The sequence below is a fragment of the Neomonachus schauinslandi genome, chromosome 7 (assembly GCF_002201575.2).
Source record: "Neomonachus schauinslandi chromosome 7, ASM220157v2, whole genome shotgun sequence".
Classification (NCBI taxonomy): Eukaryota; Metazoa; Chordata; class Mammalia; order Carnivora; family Phocidae; genus Neomonachus; species Neomonachus schauinslandi.
In genome coordinates, this window is record NC_058409.1 from 30,568,873 (window position 1) to 30,589,345 (window position 20,473).

General features: G+C 50.1%; 1 protein-coding gene across 1 annotated transcript in view; it reads left to right on the top strand.

Moving 5' to 3' along the window:
* Nucleotides 1-666: 666 nt before the first annotated feature.
* PSD2 (pleckstrin and Sec7 domain containing 2) overlaps nucleotides 667-20,473 on the top strand; it is a 32,608-nt gene continuing 12,801 nt past the window's right edge. Inside the window, exons 1-6 of the mRNA XM_021701994.2 lie at nucleotides 667-1,040; nucleotides 3,424-3,897; nucleotides 4,326-4,520; nucleotides 7,329-7,409; nucleotides 11,096-11,208; nucleotides 11,943-12,001. Coding sequence (XP_021557669.2) covers nucleotides 667-1,040; nucleotides 3,424-3,897; nucleotides 4,326-4,520; nucleotides 7,329-7,409; nucleotides 11,096-11,208; nucleotides 11,943-12,001 — 1,296 coding nt within the window. The remainder of the gene's footprint in view (nucleotides 1,041-3,423; nucleotides 3,898-4,325; nucleotides 4,521-7,328; nucleotides 7,410-11,095; nucleotides 11,209-11,942; nucleotides 12,002-20,473) is intronic.

Sequence of the window (20,473 nt, forward strand, 5' to 3'; positions counted from 1 at the left end):
TGGGGATGGCCGCCGCGGGGCCTCAGGTTGGTTTCTCTGGGTTGGCGTCTGGTTCTGACGAAGCTGTATTTCTGCTGACTTCTTTGCCTCCTCTCTTAAATCTCCCTATAAAGGCAGCCCCAGCTCAGTTCCCTCCATTCACCCACAGATACACTCTTTTCTGGCTTCTCCAGTTAGGGTGAGAACATGGAAAGAAACAAGGGGACTGGCTGCTGTCAGCCTGGAGTTTTGTCTGCCTCACACACCAGCAGGAAAGGGATGGGGTTTGGAGAAGTCCTGGACCCTTCCCTAGCTCCTCCCAACCTGGATCTTTCTCACTGGGCTTTGGTGGATTCTGCAGGGCACAACAGAGACACGTAAGAGGTAACAGGGAGGGCAGGACTGGGGCACACAGGGTGAATGCGGGTCAGGGAGAGGTGAGTGGGGCTGGCCTGAGCGGGGCTACTGCCTGAGGACACCACAGTCCAAACCCATACTCCAGCCAGGAGGTCCTGAGATCATCTCCGCCATCCTCCTGTCCCCAGGCAGGCTGCCTGGTGCTGGTTCTGCTGGGCTTTAGACCCCTCAGCACCTGCCCTGTCTGACTCACCTCTTCATCTCTTCATTCACTTCCAGATCTAGGCGAGTCCCAGGAGCAGTCAGCACAGGGAGGAAGTAGCGGCTACCATGGATGAGGATAAGCTTCCATCTGTACTACCTGGGGAAGGTGGTGCTGCCTGGGACCCCAGCTTGGAGCCTGAGGAAGAACCTGGGGTCCAGAATGGAATGGCACACAGTCAGGACCTGAACAGTAGCTACAACAGCCCAGGGCATGAGATGAGGGGCACTCTGGTGGACACTGAGGAGTCCACACAGGGCCCGGACATGGCCCTCCATGGCCTCAGCCTTGGCCTTTCCTTCACCAATGGCCTAGTCCTGGGGCTAGACTCAAATATTCTAGAAGACTCTGCAGAGTCCAGGCCCTGGAGGGCTGGTGGGCTGGCAGAGGGGGACAATGCTTCCAGGAATCTCTGTCTGGACACTGAGGACCCTCAGCTGGGGTAAGTGGGTGCCTTGGGTTGGGGGCTCACTACATTTGGCTGCTCCAGTGTTATGTGGCCTGGGTCTAGCTACTTAGCCTCTCTGGTTCTTGTTTTTCTCCTCCATGAAATGGTAATTTCATATTCCTGTTTTGTCCAGCTTCTGGGTGTTTTGGAAGGATAGAGCCGTTAGATTTCAAAGGCCAGCAGGCCTGTTGTGCCTCCCACCCCCAAAGCCCTCCAAACCATCATGGGTTGTATCCGTGTGGGTTTAGCGGACCATACACCCTCCAACCCAGGCTGGGCAGTAGAGTTCCAAAATGCTTTGATGTGGAAGGTCATCTGGTCCATCCCTCTGTTTCCCGGAGATGAAGCTCTCCCAATTCTGTAACTGACCTCAGAAGAGTAGGCTTTGTGGATTAATCCCTGCTGGCTACCTCTCACTTGAGTACCCTCTGGAGGTTCTACCAGGAATCTCACTTCAGTCCTACTTACTGGAGTTACAGCCCCATTTCTATTATCGTCAGCAGGAGATGGAGAGACCTGCATGTCTTGGAGGTGCTAGTTGGATGAGGAGGAGGGGATGGGACAGGGGAATGTCTAGAAGACCTCAGGGTGGGCTGAGAAAGAAAGTGTATAGAAGTCTTAGTGTGCACAGCTGTGGGTCCTGGCCTGGACAAGCAAGAGTGCACAGGTGGCATGCACATGTATGTCTGGCCTATGCATTGTTGTGGATATAGGAGTGTGTGAACAGGTGGATGTGCATGGGTCTGTGTGGTTTTGGGGGGGGGGTTGTGTGTGCCTGATGTGTGCAGCTGTGGGTACACACTTGGGTCTGCACGTCCAGGTCTGGGGCTGAGTGTGGCTAGCTCTGCGGATAGGAATGTGAGTACATGAGGTTGGGTGCCTTGTGTACCAGGTATCCCGTGGCCGTGAGTGTTTCCATCCAGACAGGTCCTAGGGAAGCCACCTGGCTGGCAGTGGGGTGCAGACAAGGGTCTGGGACTTCTTGGAGCGTACTGTTGGTGTTTAGGTGGCATATTTATTGGAGATGGCTGAAGGTGGGGGCAGATGGAAGTTTGGAGACTGGGCTAATGGTCTTCAAGCCTCTATCAGAACCACCTCTCAGGTCTGCTCAGGTGCATGAGAGGGTGGGAGATAGTGGGGTGAGGGAGACCATTCATGGCTCTGATAACGAGATGAGAGCTCCCCCAAGGGCAGAGATATGTATCTCTTGATCTCGCTCTTTTTCAGTGTCTCCTCTTCCTTACCTGTCTTCCCTGTGCATCTCCCCCGTGGATAAGAATCCTCCCTGGATGCCTCAGTTTATCTCTGTGTGATGCTCTATTCTAGGTGCTGGGGATACATCAGTGAACAGAACATACAAAAATTCCTACTATCACGGAGCTTATGGTCTGGGGGGGTAGATAATAATTCATAAAAGTAATAATTATGTAGTATGTAGGAAGGGGGGGTAAGTGCTTTGGAAAAAATGAAGTAGGAAAAAGGGGCTGAGGCGTTGGAGGCGGGTCCCGGTTATAAATAGGGTGCTCAGGGCCGACCTCATGGAGAAAGGGATGAGGAAGGAGGGCTTCAGCATGAGGGAAGGGCACTGTGGCAGAAGAACTGCCAGCCCAAAGGCCTCTTGCAGGGACAGGCCAGGGCCCTGCAGTGGCTTTGGTGGTGTGGTGGGCCAGGGGGGTGACAAACATCTGTGCACTCAACCAGCGCACCATTCAGCAGGGTTTACTGAGCATGTGCTGTGTGCCGGTGTTCCCTGGCCTTGTGGGGGGTGGGACTGGGGAACAGATGGGAAACAGGGAACACACCATGCGACATGCTGACAGGGGCTGGGAGGAAGTCAGGAGATACCCTAAGGATGGAGAATAAGGAGAGGGGCCACTGGGGCGGGTGACATGCTCCTGCCCTCCTCAGTCTCTCCGGGGAGGTGACGTTGAGGCCAAGCCTGAGAGCTGCAGGGTGGTCGGCCATGCCGAGAGCCTCCCAGGCTGTATGGACAGCAAAATTTTGAGCCAGCATGACCCTAGTTGTGCTGGGGGATATCCACATGGCTCTGGGAAGCCTGGAGGCAGAGCCCCCGGGCCACAGTGGAAGAAGTGGCCTCCCATTCATTCATCTAGACAAATAAATGATGCCTACTCTGGGCCAGGCACAGGGCGGGCACTGGGGAGGACCACCCCTGTCTTTTTTCATTGCTGTACCTTAGTACCCAGCCCAGCATCTGGCACCCAGTGCCCAGTAAGTATTGGCTGAAAGAATAAACAGGACACAATCTATGCCCGCTCCTGCCCCCGAGGAGCTCCCAGACACAGACTGGTGCAGTCCCAGCCCCTGTAACGGGGGGCCCCACAGCAGGGTGGTGACTGGTCCTTGCCTCCTACAGGCTGGGCGGCCCCGGAGAGCCAGATGTGCGGGATGGCTTCAGTGCCACGTTTGAGAAGATCGTGGAGTCCGAGCTGCTGCGGGGCACCCAGTACAGCAGCCTTGACTCCCTGGACGTGCTGAGCCTCACGGACGAGAGTGACAGCTGCGTCAGCTTTGAGGCCCCCCTGACACCCCTCATCCAGCAGCGGGCCCGTGATAGCCCTGAGCTGGGGGCTGGCTTGGGCACTGGGGACATGGGGTCTGAGGGGGACATGGGAGCAGCTGGTGGTGATGGGGGGCTGGGCAGCCCCCTGCGGTGCTCCATCTCCAGCAGCCGATCAGAGAACGTCCTGAGCCGCCTGTCTCTCACAGCCGTGCCCAATGGCTTCCATGAAGACGGACCCCGGGGTCCAGGTGGGGACGAGGAGGAGGAGGAGGAGGAGGAGGAGGAGGAGGAGGAGGAGGACACAGACAAGTTGCTGAACTCAGCCAGGTGAGGCAGAGCCTAGGCTGGGAACTGGGAGAACCTTTGAGCAGATGGGGAAACTGAGACTAAGAGGAGGCACAGCAGGTCAGGGCAACCCAGTGCCCAGAGGAGCAAGCCCTCTGTGGTCGTGGTGTCCTTCCTCTATACCCAGACTCCCCACCCCGGTCCTGAGGTTCCATTCTGCCCTTCCAGGCCTTTCCAGCCCTGGTGGGGCCAGGGAGGTATGCTCTGTGGGTTGTGTAGCTTGTAGTGATTTCGTTGAGGGACTCTTCTAAAAGTCTGACTTGATTCCCTCCTGATACAGTGGAGCTTCTCCCCCTGCTCTGGCCCCTGCATGGATTTTCAGAGGCCTGGGGAGACGTCCCAGACTCTTCCTGGGCCTCTGACTTTGGGCCTCTGATCCCCTTCTCTCTGCCCCCACCTTCCTTGTGCAGCGACCCCAGCCTAAAGGATGGCTTTTCAGACTCGGACTCGGAGCTGAGCAGCTCGGAGGGGCTGGAGCCTGGCAGCACAGACACACTGGCCAACGGGTGCCAGGGGGTCAGTGAGGCTGCTCGCCGGCTGGCCCGCCGCCTCTACCACCTCGAGGGCTTTCAGCGCTGTGATGTCGCCCGGCAGCTAGGCAAGAAGTGAGTCGTCTCCCGTACCCCCCACCCCGGGCAAACCCTGTGTCTTCCTCAGCCTGAAGGAGGTGTGGGTGACTTCTGTCAGGGGGGTCTGATGCCTGGGGGGGCTCCCAATAGTCCCCAAGAGCTCCTCCTCCTGCCACTGTCCTCATTCCTGGTCTTGCCCTAAATCTGTTTCTTTTCTGGGCTGCCTGGGTGAAGGCCCAAGCTCTCGGGGAGGGGAGGTGGTGGCGGGGTGGTCCCTCAGGGCTGGGGGGTGCAATGTGGCCTGGGTTATGGGACCATGATGATGGTAGTGAGGACAGGGCAGGGGGGCGGGGCCGGGAGGAGGAGAACCTGGGCCTGGGCTGCGTTCCTGGCCCTCATTAGACCCCATTCTCAGTCTGTTGGGACTGGCTCAGGGGGCTGAAGCCGGCAAAGCACAACCCTGGCCTTGGGACGGGGGGAAAGGGAGCTAGCCAGATGGGAGTGCTGGGGAGGGTGCGGGAGATGGAGTGGGGTGGGGGCACAGACAGGGCCTCTGAGACCGAGCGAATCAGCAGGCACACCCCGAGTGTTTCTGACTATCAGGATGGCCACCTGCCTTTGCCCTTCCTCCAGGGGGCCTCCCATCCCCACATTTAGGTTCTGGGATGGGGAGGCAGTCACCGCTCTCAAGGCAAAGGGGCAGTCTAGCCCCTAGGCCCCAAGTCCAAACCGACTGAAAAAGCTGAGGTCAGCTCTGCTTGGGACCCTTCCCTAGTTTCTCTCCCCCCTTCCTCCTCTACCCTTCTCAGCCTCCACGTTGCTCCGGCCTGCCTCCCAGCCCCAGCCCAGACATCACATCTGACTTCGAAGCCCTACCTCTCCCACTGGGCTGCGTCCCCCACCCCCAACCAAATGACATTCTCCAGGAGCCTAGGTTATGGTCGATCTGCATCCTCCGGTCCTTCAGCCTCTCCTCTACAAGAGTAGCCATCAGCACTTAACTGCGCCTAAGTCTCTCCCATTTGAAAACAAGAATTCTTCCTCAACTCCCCCAGCCCCTTGGCAGCCAGAATTCTTGAGTTTCCTGCCGTGGGTGGCCTCGGTCCACTCCCCCTCTCCACATTCAGCCCCTGGGGCAGGCTTCTCCCCCACCCTCTGCCTTCACAGCCGGTCTAGGCCAGGGCCAAGTTAGCAGCCTTTGTCTTTGAATCCGGTGGCTGCTACCTGGCCTCAGTTTACCCCTCCTCAACATAGCAGACACACCCCACTCCTCTCTTTTTCCTTAAGTAAAATTTTTATTATGCAAATTTCAACCATACACAAAACAGAGAAAATATATTAAACCTCCACATAACCCATTACTCAGCTTCACAGTTAACAACATTCCCCCCCCCCCGCCATTTTGCTGGAATATTTTAAGGCATATTTTAGGCACTCTATCATTTGATCCATAAATACTTTAGTATGTGTCTCTAACTGATAAGGATTTTTAAATATGATTATCATTCCATTATAATTTTTAACAAAACTAATGAAAATTCCATAGAATCTCTAACATTTAGTCTTAGTTTAATATTCTGTCTCAGAAATGCTTCTTCCTATCAGGATGCAAACAAGATACATGCTTTACCTTTGGCCAATATGTCTCTTGAGTCTCTCTCTCTCTTTTTCCTCTTACGTCTCTTAATCAATAGTCTGCCAGGCTGCCTCCTTTTTCTTAAGGCCGTGTATCTGTTGAAGAAATGGAGCCGTTTGTCAGGAAGAATTTTCTACGATTTGGATTTGGTGTCCCCATGGAGTTACATCATGCTTTCCCTGTTTCCCCAGTCCCAAGTCTCCTGTAAATGGGAGGGAGAGCTCTGGGCTTGGGTAGGTTCAGGTGAAAATTCATTCTCTTTTCTGACAAGAATTCATCACTCCAATCTTCTCAAAACACACACACACACTCTCTCTCTCTATCTCTCTCTCTCTCTCTCTCTCTCTCGGCCTCTGGGACACTGCATCCCTAGCTCTCTCCAGCTGCTGTTCCTCAGTCCCCTTCAGTGGCTCCCTCTCTTTCCTCAGTTGGCCTCCGCCCTAAGAGGGGCTTCCTCTGATCTCCGTCCTGGGTCTGCACCCTCCTCTCGCTTGGGCTCATCCCCGTTCTCCAAGTCATTAACCAGCTGACATCTCTCACGTGGGTACATCCGGCCCCACCTGATGTCCAGCTCTGGACACCTCCCCCCAGGCCCACCTCCTGGGTCATGCACTGCACCATTCCCTCGCCCATGGATTCTGCTTCTGAAATCCCTCTCCTCCCCAAACTCTCTGTCTCTCCGGGAACCCGCCCCTGCAGCCCCCAGGAGTTTCCACTCAGTGGGCGTGTTGCACACACAGATCTGATCCGCTCGCTCAACTCCTCCCTTCTTCACACCCTTCCCAAACACTACTGATCCTTCCCTTGGCCCTCGGGCCCTGCTCCCTACCTCATCTCTTGCTGCCACTGGTCCTGCTCTCTGGCTCTGGCCACATGGCCCTGCTGATAGCTACTTGGACATGTGCAGTTTCCTCTACTGGGGACACTTTGCATCACCCCTCCCCCTACTCCCTTCACCTCCCTGGCTCTTACTGGCCTATATTATAGGTCTGCTGTCTTCACAGAGACATTATCTCCTTTAGGAAGCCTTCCAGACCCCCCAACCCAAGGCAGGCTGGACTGTCAGAGCCCAACTGGCTGGCAGGGGGAGGCAGCCTAGGGACAGGCAGGTCGGATGGGTGGGTCAGGGTGCCCCAAGGCTCACTGCGCATGTGCCCCTGTTGCCGGAAGTGCTCTCTTCTAACGGACACCTCATGCTCTCCTGACAGCAATGAATTCAGCAGGCTGGTGGCCGGGGAGTATCTCAGCTTCTTCGACTTCTCGGGCCTGACTCTGGACCGAGCTCTCAGGTCAGTGGGGCTGGGATGGGGCGGTGTCCCCATGGGGTACAGGCCACACACCTGGATTCTCATGCCAGCTCTGTCATAAACTTGCTTGTACAACCTTGGGCGAGTGTCTCGACCTCCCCAGGAAGGCTGTGGAGAAGGGGCCATGAGCACGGCAGCAGCCCGGGGCCCCAGTGAGTCCTGGCTCTGTGGTGGGCTGAGTGCAGGAAGGTGGGAATGCCATGATGTGAGGCTTTGGGAGCCGAAGGGCAAAGGGCTTGCCTGCATGGAGTGCTTCCTGTTTGCCAGAGGCAATAGGTCTTTCCGCACCCTTCCGACTTGGCCTAACTACACCCCTGGAAGGTAGGTGTTATTGCTGTTCACAAATGAAGAACCAGCCATTAGGTGAAGTGATTCCCTGCAGTCACTGAGGGAGGAGATGGCAAAAACGGGATTTGACCTCAGGTCCTCTTGGTGTTTGGACACAGACAGTAGCCTTCAGGAGGGTCAGGTGCAGGCTCCGGGGGGTGGTGGTGGTGGTGTGTGTGTGCGTGGAATAAAGTGCAGCCCGGTGTCTAGCAGCCCCTGGTGGCAGGGCCCACAGGAGACAGCATGCCGCGGTCCTTGGGGTGTGGGGGGACAGCGATCTCTGAGCTAAGTGGTCCCCAAATGTTAGATCTTCTGTGTCCCACACACGTCTCTTACACTTTAAAAAATGTATTTTCCATTCTTGTTTCTCTACTTCACTTGGGATATTTTCTGATGACCTGCTTTTAGTTCACTTACCCTTTTTTCTGTGTCTAATATGCTGTTAAGTCCACTTACTGAGTTTTTACTTTTTATTATATTTTTCAGTTCTAGAATTTTCATTTTGTTAAAATTAAAACAAAATAGATTCTAATTCTCTGGGGGAATTTCTCATTTTTTCACTCATTTGCTCCATCTTTCCCTCTCTTTTTGAACATATTAATCCTAGTTATTTCCAAGTCCTTATTTCAAAGCCTGCTCATCCCAATATCTGTATCATTGGAATCATCTATATCTGTTTCTGTTGTCTCTTCTCTTAGTTTTGTGTCATACTTCCTGTCTCTCTGCAACCCAGTAATTTTTTCATTAGATGCTGTGTGTTTTGTATAGAATTAGGCTCTAGATTATTATATCTTCCTCCAGTGAGGGCTTACCTTGTCCTTTGCTAGGCAGTTAGAGGGGGGCAGGGGTTGCACTCCTAATCCAACCACGGCTGAGCTGAGGAAAGGCTGCACCAAAGTTTGGTAAACTCAGGGGTCCCCCATCGTCTTTCCACTAGAAGTCTAGTGTGTTCACTGGGGCCTTTCCCTTTGGTGGGTCCTGAATCCTAATTGTGTTTCCTCAGTGTGGCAAGAGTGTCAAAAAACAAAACAAAACAAAACAAAACCCAGTCCCTTTACTTCTCAGAGGCTTTCTGCTTAGTTTTTTAGCATCCTGCCCCTCACATCTTCAGAATTTGGCAGACGTCTCAAAGGGAAAACTGGCTGTATAGTCACGGTCCCTTAGGTCTCCAGGTTTGTGTCTTCAGCTCTGTGAAGCCACCAAGTCTTCTGCCTCTTGCCTTTGCCCATAATCAGCAATGCCCCCAAGGAAAAAGCAGCTATAGATGAACCCCTCACCTCAGCTCTCTCCTCCCCAGAAGTCTAGCCCTGTGGTCCTTGTGGCACCAGTGGCTTCCAGAGAGCTTAAGAGAGATGTATTCTGTCTGGCTTATCTCAGGTTCTCAGGGGAGGTGTTGGTCTGCTGCAAGGTGCTCTATCCTGAGCTGAGTCTGAAGTTTGCTTTGGGATGAGGGAGACTGGTGGGAGAAGATGTTCAGTGGGTCATGTCATGATTAGAGGCCTGGGTGCTGTGCTGGAGAACCTTGTATGCCAGCCCAGTAGATACAGGCTCAACCGCAAAGGCACTGGGGAGCCACAGAAGGTATTGGGTGTAAAGCAGTATTTTGGGGGGTAGTGCTGGCGGCCTTTGATCCGGAGGCATGCAGGCTTTTGAAGAAGGTCTGGTGGGAGAGGATAGGCCTGAGGTGGGCAGTGGGGCCAAAGGAAAAGATTGGTGTGAGGGGTCATTCAGAGGATTGAGTAGAGGGATGGGTGGTGCCGAAGAGCAGGGGAGTGGGTAGACAGTGGTGAGGCTGACCCTGGGGGCCGCCTCAGAGTTTGGTGGTGGCTGTGTTACACTGGGGCTTGGTGAGGACCCTTGGGGAAGGAATGTTTGGACTGGGGAGTGGGAGCTGGGATGGATGGCTTGTAGAAAGGACAGGTCAAGGCTGGGATGGGGGATGGATTTTAAAAAGTCCTAGTGGAGTGTGGTTAGAGGAGGGAGGGGCAGAGCTGGGTGCCAGATGGGAGGAAGAGAACAGGGAACAGGAGAGACCAGGGCGGGGAAGGGGGGGCTAGATGGCAGACAGCGTGTTTTTGTATGGTTGTTAACTGACTGGGATTGAAGAAGAGCATGGTCTGTAGTTTGGGATGCCTTGGGAGGCTCAGAAGGTAAGGGCTGGCCAAGATGGGCTCATAGGGCCCAGGGTGCCTTAGGAGCAGCAGGAGAGAGCATAAAGCAAAGTGGACTTTCCAGAAATCAAATGAACCATAGTGAAATTAGGAATGAACTAGTCTCAGGAACCCTGGATAGATAGAGGCTTAAATTCGCTCAGTTTGCAGTTTTTCTTTCCAAGAAGTGTGTCTAGGCCCCATCTCCCAGCCCCTGTGGTTTTGGGATCAACTCTTAGGGCCCCTGAGAGCCAGTGGCTTTTGAAGTGGGCCAGGAGAGGGGGGCAGAGCTGCCCAGGAGAGGAGGGAAGGTCCTTGCAGACAGCTTCAGCCTCCCCAGAGGCATGGAGCCGTGAAGGTGCCTGTCCTGTCCAGGGTGTGAATATGGTATGGGAGACAAGCGAGGGGGAGGTTGAAGGGAGGGGAGGGTGGTGGGAACATGTCCTGGGAAGGACAGAGCAGGAGGAGCTTGGTGCTATCCTGAGTGCTCTGGGGAGCCAATGACAGGTTTTAAGCAAGGGTGAGTCTCAACTGCATGTGTGTTTAGAAAGGCCACTCAGTGTCTGCAGGGAGGACGCATTGGGGAGGTGCAGGGGTGCCCCCGTCTGGAGGCAGCTGTGAGTGTGCTGGGCATATGATGAGGACAGAGGAGAAGGAGGAGGGTTTGAGATCAAGGATGAAGAACAAGTCACTGGCAGCTCAGACTTGGGGTGGGGGAAGGCTGAGGGAGGCCCAGGTGGGGCTTGGGGCTTGGCCGGTGGCACATCTGGTGAGGAGCAGGAATGACTGAGGAGGAGCAGTCTGGGGGGACAGGTGTGGCCTGTGCAGACCTCGCCAGAGAGGAGGGAGAGAGAAGTGGGCATTTATCCTGAATAAGGGCTGACGGCAGCGCTGAGGGGCTCATCTGCCTTTGTTCTTCACACTCTGTCCCCTGCCTACTTCCTGGAGGACATTGAGGGCTGAAATTCTAAAGCCCCCTAGCCTCCACACCCCAGAAGCTATCCTGGGGAAGGTGCTGGGACACGGGAGCCCTGGCTCCTTCCGGCGGGTTTATGTGGGGCGCGTGCGTGCGCGTGCGTGCGCGTGCGTGCGCGCCTGGTGGTAGTAGTGGTGGGGATTCCTGCCCTGGGTGAGGAGCCGTACTGACTGAGGGACTCTAGAGGTCGTCAGCATCCTTGAATTGCCCTCCAGAACCTTCCTGAAGGCCTTCCCGCTGATGGGGGAGACGCAGGAGCGTGAGCGGGTCCTGACGCACTTCTCCCGCCGGTACTGCCAGTGCAACCCGGAGGACAGCACCTCGGAAGGTATGGCTGCCTGCCCTAGCTGCTGCTCCGCGGGGCCGCGACTTCCCCCCCACCCCCGCCAACTGCCACTTCTGTCCTGCTCACTATACATGGAATACAGGAACTACGGCACCTGGAATGGGGTCTGCTTGCTGGACAAGAGACCTTCCAGATGTCTTGCCTGTGGTCATTCTCCGTGCCTGGAAGTCCTCTGTCCCAGATTTGGTCTTGTGGTGTTTCGTTCTCCCTGGTCCCCATTGCGACGCTGATTCTTGGTGTGGTGGGAGTCCTGGTGCGGAGGCCTGGGGTGGGGCCCTCTTAGTCCACTTAGCAGCAGGATTTTCCCTGTGGACGGACCTGAGTCCCAGGACCAGGGGGACGAGGCCACTTATTGGAGGAGACACAGGCCACGGTAGGGACATAGTCCAGGACCCAGAGCCACTCCCGGGTCTGAGTGTCAAGATGAGTTCGGTCACAGGAGGCAGGAGTCTGGCCTATAGCAGGCCCAGGGTGCTCACGTCCCTCTGAGGGGAGGGGTTGGCCCTGACCTGGGGCAGGCAAGTGACTCTGGTGCTGTGGTGGGTCTGGGGCAGGGAGCATCCCATAGGTCCTGGGCCCTGAGGTGCATTTCGCTGGTGGCTGGCCTCTTCCTGTCTCCAAGGCTACCAGGTTGGCTCTGTCAGGAGACAGTTGGGTGGCTGGGTTTGGAGAAGAACTGGGTCCTTACACTGAGGATGCCACCATCTCTGATTTAGATGGGATCCACACACTCACCTGTGCTCTGATGCTGCTCAACACGGACCTGCACGGACATGTGAGTTGGGGGAGGCAGGAAAGGGGCGTGTCCTCTCACTGACCCACCCCATGTTGTCCCGGGGCTCGCCCTTTCTCCAGCCCCCTTCCTGACACCTGCTTGCTGGCCATGGTTCTTTAAGCAGACCTGGGAGTTGGGCAACTTGGCTTCTAGACTTGGCCCTGTCTTTATCTATCTAAGATCTGCCTGGGTCCCTGCCCCCAAGCAGGACAGTGAGAACAGCTGAGGCACGGGGGAACTAGGGTCTGCTAGATAAGATGTGCCCCCAGCCCACAGCTGTGTCGACTCCAGGCATTGCTAAAAGATCTCATGCTCTACCCCTACCTACAAGAGCCACCCCCGGGGCTACCCTGTCCTGCAAGTCCGAATGTGGCCCTCCTTGGCCCAGGCAGCCCCTACCCGTCAAATGGTAGGTCATTACCTCCAACCACCAGGCAAACAGTGATGTGACAGGTGGGTGCTCCAGGCTATGAGGCTATGTTCTCTCAGCCCTGGGCTTCCTCAGTTTGCTTGTGGCTCAGTAACTCCTTCTTCTTTCCTCCATCTGCTCCGGGGACCCCCCCTCTTTGGGCTCTCTTGCCCTCCTTCAGGTGGTAAGTGTAGCTGGTGGTGTGCATGCCCTGTGAGCCCAGACCCCCCATCTCCATGTTCCCCTTCTGTGTTCCCCATCACCTCATCTGGCCCTACCAATCACTGCCCCGTCATTGCTCACCTAGCAGTGCTCAGAGCCCCTCTGTTGGGTTGGGTATCTTTCATTAACTCCTGGGGACAACAGGCCAGCAAGTCTGGTTCTGGAGTTAACCAAGAAAGCCCAGGGCACAGAGTGGAAGAAAGAGCTAGGACAGACCCACCTTCACATCCTACTCTTGCCTCCATGTGGAAGCTCTGTGACACTGGCCCTCTCTGCGTGTCAGGTGGGAATAATGATTTCCTGACAAGTGTCCTGGGTAGAACGGAGAGAATTAATATGCACAACGCCAAGTGTCAGGGTCTGGCACCTAGTGAGGATTTTATCATGAATAATGTCATTACAGAAGAGTAACAATGGTATCCATTACTGATATTAAAATTTGAATGATGGAGAGCCCCAAGGCCTAGCCTCCAGATCCCTGCAGGGTCACGAATATGAAGACTGCAGCCTGATGGCAACTTCAGCAGGCCTGGGTACAGTGGGACACCTGGCCTGGGAAGGGTGACAGCCTTGGTGACCTCGGCATAGTCATCCTGTGATGACTTCCATGTGTCTGCCTGGGCTGGCAGCCTGAGCGTGGAACAGGAGAGGAAATGTATATACTCCATGGGAATGTCACCGGAGCTACTGCCCATCAACCAGCTAACGTTCTCCCAAGAGGGCTCACTCTGTTTATGGAGAGCAGGTGTTGCTAGCATACCTCAAAAGGAGCCCTAAACATGCCTCCTGCCCCCCAGCCCCATCTTTGGCCGAGCTTGAGGGCAACCTCAAGACCCAGTTACAGCTGTGCTAAGTTCTGGAAAGCCTGCTCCATGGTTAAGAACGGCAGTAGCCACTATCCAGTGACCCCTCAGGCCACGGATACCCCTAAGCTGGGTGGGCCTTAGCTGCACCACCCCCCTCCCCCCACCCCCCTGCCCCACATCATTGCCTGTGGCTGAAAAGAAACATCAGCCCTTTCCCAGAGCAGAAGTGGGTGGGACAGGATGGTGGTATCTGCAGCCAATAGACCTTGAGGATCCCCGCATTCTCTCTTGAGGCAGTATTGCAAAAGGATCAAGAGAAAGGGTTCTGGGTCAGAGTCCCCTGTATTTCCCCACACAACAGCTGTATGGCCTGGGGCAAGTTACCTACCTCACTAAATCTCAGATTGCCCATCGCACACTTCCTGTGGCTTCAGGAGACCGCAGGTAGCCCAGGGCTTGTTGCAGTTCTGTGAGCTCTCCAGAGGCCCCCCGCGGGAGCAGAGCTCTCCCCTCTGCTCTCGGGGGCTCTTTGGCATCTCAGGAACGTGGGGCCTGCGAGGGCCCCAGAAACAGCTCCGGTCAGAGAGGGGGGCAGTAAGGCCGCTGACGGAGGGCTGGGTGCATGTTCTTCAGATGCACAATTTTAGTAGATGTTTCATGTGGGCTTGAAAAGAAAGTCCATTCTGCAGCTGGTGGTTGTCATGTTCTGTATGTGTAGATAAGGTCAAGTCTTTTAATTGTGTCGTGCAAGTCTTGTACATCCTTAATAACTTTTTATTGTGGCAAAGGACACATAATATTCCGTTTTAGCCATTTTGGAGTGTGCAATTCAGTGGAATTAAGTACATTCACGTGGTGTGCAATCATCGCCACTCTGTACTTCCAGAACTTTTTCATCACTCCAAAAGGAACCCTGTGCCCATTAGCAGTCACACCCCATTCTCTCCTCCCTCCAGCCCCTGGCAACCACTGATTTGCTTTCTGTTTCTATGGATTTGCCTCTTCCGTGTATTTCATGTGAATTCAGTCATACAGTATGTGGCCTTTTGTGCCTGGCTTCTCTGACTTAGCGTACGTTTTCAAGGTTCGTCCATGTTCTAGCATGCGTCAATACTTCATTCCTTTTTAGGACCAGATAACATTGCACTGCACGGATAGACCACAGTCTGTTTATGCATTTACCTGCTGATGGATATTTGGGTTGGTCTGCCTTCTGGGTATTGTGAATCGTGTTGCTGTGAACATTTGTGTACAATTTTTTGTTTGTTTGAACACCTGTTTTCAATTCCTAGGAATAGACTAGCTCCCTCACATGCGAATTCTGTGCTTAACTTTTTGAGGAACTGTGAAAATGTTTTCCATAGTGGCTGAGACGTTTTAAATTCCTGCGGCCAGTGCACGAGGCTTTCTGTTTTTCCACATCCTCATTAACACTCCTTTCCCCCCCCCTTTTTTTTTTTTCAAGATTTTATTTATTTATTTGACAGAGAGAGACACAGCGAGAGAGGGAACACAAGCAGGGGGAGTGGGGGAGGGAGAAGCAGGCTTCCTGCAAAGCAGGGAGCCGGATGCGGGGCTTTATCCCAGGACCCTGGGATCACGACCCGAACCAAAGGCAGACACTTAACGACTGAGCCACCCAGGCGCCCCAGCACTCCGTTTCCTTTTTACTGATCGATGTCCTAGTGGGTATGAGGCGGTATCTCATTGTGGTTTTGGTCTGCATTTCCCTGATGACTAGTGACGTTGGAGTATCTTTTTGTGTTTTTGTTGGCCATCTGTACATCTTCTTTGGAGAAGGATCTATTTGAGTACTTTGCCCAATTTTTTTTTTGGATTTTAAAAAATTTATTTAACAGTTGTAGTAAAAAATATTTTAAATTGTGGTAAAATACACATAGCATAAAAGTTACCATCTTACGTAGTTTAGTTCTGTAGTGTTAAGTGTATCACGTTGCTGTGCAACTAATCTCCAGAACTTTTTCATCTTCCTTGAAACTCTCTACCTAGTAAACGACTACTCCTCAACACCCCGCTCTACCTTGCCCCTGGCATCTACCGTTCCACTTGATGCTTCTGTGAATTTGACTACTCGAGGTTCCTCAGACAAGAGGAGTCAAAGAGAATTTACATTTTGTGACTGATTTATGCCACTTAGCATAATGTCCTCGTGGTTCATCCATGTTGTAGCCTGTGACAGAATTTCTTTCCTTTTTAAGGCTGAATAATATTCCATTGTCTGCATGTATCACATTTTGTTTGTCCTTTCATCTGCTTATGGACACTTGGATTGCTTCTACCTTTTGGGTTCTGTGAATAATACTGCTATGGACATATGGATGTGCAGATATTTCTTTGAACCCTGCTTTAAATTCTGTTTGGGCAGGGGGCGCCTGGGTGGCTCAGTCCTTAAGCGTCTGCCTTCGGCTCAGGTCATGATCCCAGGGTCCTGGGATTGAGTCCTGCATCAGACTCCTTGTTCTGCGGGGAGTCTGATTCTCCCTCTCCCACACCCCCTGCTTGTGTTCCCTCTCTCGCTGTGTCTCTCTCTGTCAAATAAATAAATAAAATCTAAAAAAAAAAAAATTCTGTTTGGGTATATGCCCAGGAGTGCTATTGCTGGATCATATGCTAATATTATTTTTCACTTTCTGAAAAACAGCCATACTGTTTTCCATAGTGACTGAACCTTTTTATGCTCCCACCAGCAGTACACACATTTTTCAATTTCTCCACATCCTTGCCAGCACTTGTTTTCTGTGTTTTGATAGTAGCCATCTTAATGAGTGTGGAGTTATATCTCATTGTGATTTTGATTTACACTTCCCAAATGATTAGTGATGTTGAATGTCTTTTCATGTGCTTATTGATCATTTGTATATCTTCTTTGGGGAAATATCTATTTAAATCCTTTGGGGCACCTGGGTGCCTCAGTTGGTTAAGCCTCTGACTTTTGGTTTTGGCTCAGGTCATGATCTTAGAGTCATGAGATCAAGCCCTGTGTCGGGCTCTGTGCTCTGTGGGGAGTCTGCTTGAGATTCTCTTCCTCTCCCTCTGCCCTTCCCCCTCCACGCGCATGCTCTCTCTCTCAAATAAATAGGTAAAATCTTAAATCCTTTGCTCACTTTTATTTTTTATTTTTCAAAGATTTGATTTAAAAATTTTTTTTTATTTAATAAAATTTTTTTTAGAGGGCACACACATGTGGGGGGACGCTGGGGGTGGAGGTTGGGGGAGGGCAGAGCGGGAGAGAGAGAGAGAAAGAGAATCCTAAGCAGGCTCCACGTTCAGCACAGAGCCTGATACATGGCTCAATCTCATAACCCTGAGATCATGACCTGAGCTGAAATCAAGAGTCCTACACTTAACCAACTGAGCCACCCAGGTCCCCCTTAAAGATTTTAAGTAATCTCCACACCCTTCGTGGGGCTTGAACTCACAACCCCGAGATCCAGAGTCGCAGATTCCACCAGCTGAGCTAGCCAGGTTCCCCAAAGGATTTGCTCATTTTTAATTGCATTGTTTGTGTTTTTGTTGTTGAGTTTATATATTCTGGATACGATACCCTTATCAGATATATGGTTAACAGAAATTTTACCCATTCTGTGGGTTGTCTTTTTATTCTCTTGATACATCTTTTGATGCACAGAAGTTTTTAATTTTGATGAAGTCCAATTTATCTGTTTTTTTTTTTCTTTGTGCTTGTGCTTTTGGTGTCATTTAAGAAACCATTGCCAAATCCAAGGTTATGAAGATTTACTCCTATGTTTTCTTCTAAGAGTTTTATAGTGTTGGCTCTTATGTTTAGATCTTTGACTCATTTTGAGTTAATTTTTATATATGGATTAAGGTAAGGGTCCAGTTTCATTCTTTTGCTGTGGATATCCAGTTGTCCCAGCACCATTTGTTAGAGAGACTATTCTTTCCTCATTAGATGGTCTTGGCCATATTAATTGACCATAATATTATAATATGTAAATGTATCAAAGTAACACACTGTATACCTTAAACGGATGCAGTGCTTTATGTCAAATTTATTCAATAAAAAACAGTCGATTGTCCATAGATGTATGGCTTAATTTAGAGATCTATATGTCTATATTTATTCCAGTGCCACACTGTCTTGATTATGTGGGTCTTTAGTAAGTTTTGGTATCAGGAAGTGTGAGTCTTCTTTGTTCTTTTCCAAGATTGTTTTGGGTATTGGGAACCCTTACAATTACATATGAATTTGAGTATAAGGTTTTACAGTTCTATAAAAAAGGCCTTTGGGATTTTGATAGGGATTGTATTGAATCAATAGATCAGTTTGAGGAGTATGGTAATAGTATTACCATTGTAGCTATATTAAGTCTTCCAATCCATGAACACCACAGGTCTTTCTGTTTATTTAGGTCTTTAATTTCTTTTTTTTTTTTAAGATTTTATTTATTTATTTGATAGAGAGAGACACAGCGAGAGAGGGAACACAAGCAGGGGGAGTGGGAGAGGGAGAAGCAGGCTTCCCGCTGAACAGGGAGCCCGATGCGGGGCTCGATCCCAGGACCCTGGGATCATGACCTGAGCCGAAGGCAGACGCTTAACGACTGAGCCACCCAGGCGCCCCTAGGTCTTTAATTTCTTTTAGCAATCTTTTATAGTTATCAGTATACAAGTCTTTTATATCCTCGGTTAAATTTATTTCTAAGTTTTTAATTCTTTTTGATGTTATTGTAAATGAAATTGTTTTCTTAATTTCAGTTTATGATCATTCTTTACTAACATTGATTTTTATGTGCTGATCTTGTATTCTGCAACTTTGCGGAATGTGTTCATTTTTTTGGTGTATCCTTTAGGATTTTCTATATACAAGATCATGTCATCTATGAATAGAGATAGTTTTACTTCTTCCTTTGTAATTTGGATGCCTTTTACTTCTTTTGTTTGCATAATTGCTCTGACTAGAACTCCTAGTACATGTTGAAGAGAATTGGGGAAACGGCACTCTTGCCTTTTCCTAATCTCAGGGGGAAAACTTTCAGTCTTTCACCATTGAGTATGATGTTAGCTGTGAGTTTTCATAAATGCCTTTTATCATATTGAGGAAGTTCTATTCTTAGTTTGTTCGTTTTTTTTTTTTTAATTATGAAAGGAGTGTTGAGTTTTGTGAAATGTTTTTTTCTGCATCAATTGAGATGAACATGTGGTTTCCCCCTCCCTTCATTCTTAATATTTATGTAGTGTATTACCTTGTTAGATTTCTGTATGTTGAGCCACACTTGCATTACTGGGATACATTCCATTTGATCATGGTATATAATCCTTTCAAAATGCTGCTGGATTCTGTTTGCTAGTATTTTGTTGAGGGTTTTTGCATTTATATTCCCAAAGGATATTGTTACATAGTTTTCTTTCCTTGTGATGTCTTTTTCTGGTTTTGTTATCAAGGTAATGTTGGCATTATAGAATGAGTTAGGAAGTTTTCCTTCTTCGTCAATTTTTTGGAAGAGCTTGAGGAGTATTGGTGTTAATTTTTCTTTAAATGTTTGGTGAAGTTTACTACTGAAGCCATCTGGTTTTGGGCTTTTCTTTTGTGAGGTTTCTGATTATTGGTTCAATCTTTTTACTTCTTCTTTTTTTTAAAAGGTCTTATTCATTTATTTGAGAGTGAGAGAGAGTGAGAGAGAAGAGAGAGCATGAGCAGGGTGAGAGGCAGAGAGAGAAGCAGACTCCCTGCTGAGCAGGGAGCCTGATGAGGGGCTTGATCCTCGGACTCTGGAATAATGACCTGAGCCGAAGGCAGATGCTTAACTGACTCAGCCACCCAGGTGTCCCTCAATCTTTTTACTTTTTATAGATCTATTCAGATTTCCTATTTCTGCTTGAGCATTTTTAATAGTATGTTTCCAGAATTTGTCCATTTTATCTAATTGTTGTTAATGAATTGTTTAGTATTTTTGTTCTTTTGTTACTGAGAGAGCAGTGTTAAAATTTCCAACCAAGATTGTGAATATGTCTTTCTGTTTTTGGTTCTGACAATTTTTGTCTTTTATTTTTTGAGACTATGTTATTAGGTGCATATACATTTAGGATGCTTATATCATCTGGTAGATTGGCCCTTTTATCACTAAGAAATGTCTCTTTTTATCTCTAGTAAGGTTTCTTGTCTTCAAGTCTATTTTCTCAGATATAGTGTGGTTATGCTAGAGTTCTTTTGTTAGTGTTTGCATGTGTCTATTGCCATCCTTTGTTTTTAAGTTTTCTGTCCCCTTATATTTAAGAGATATGTCTTTTATGATACACTTTTTATTTTTATTTTTATTTATTTATTTTTTAAAGATTTTATTTATTTGACAGAGAGAGACACAGCGAGAGAGGGAACACAAGCAGGGGGAGTGGGAGAGGGAGAAGCAGGCTTCCCGCGGAGCAGGGAGTCCGATGCGGGGCTCCATCCCAGGACCCTGGGATCATGACCTGAGCCGAAGGCAGACGCTTAACGACTGAGCCACCCAGGCGCCCCATGATACACTTTTTAAAAAAATTAAGTCTGATAATCTTTACCTCTCAATCTGACCACTTAATGAATTACTAATATAATTAAATTTAAACATACCAGGATATAATTTGTTTTCTCTGACTTATCAGTTCTATGTTCCTTTTTTTTTCTCCTTTCTTGCCTACTTTTGGATTATTTAAGCATTTTTTAGAATTCCCTTTTATTCCATTAGCCTGTTAATTGTTCATTCTTTGAAAATTCTTTTTGTTGTTTGCAGTGTGCATCCTAAATTATTAATGTACTTTTTCCAGTTCCTAGGCAATGACATCGTCTTAAAACACCTTAACTCTATTTCTCCATTTATTGCCCTCTCAGCTTATATATTACTGTTGTCATCTTAAACTATTAGATCTTTCTCTATACTTTATTTCCCAGAAAACTTTCTTTTCCTTCCTTCCTTCCTTCCTTCCTTCCTTCCTTCCTTCCTTCCTTCCTTCCTTCCTTCCTTCCTTCCTTTCTTTCTTTCTTTCTTTCTTTCTTTCTTTCTTTCTTTCTTTCTT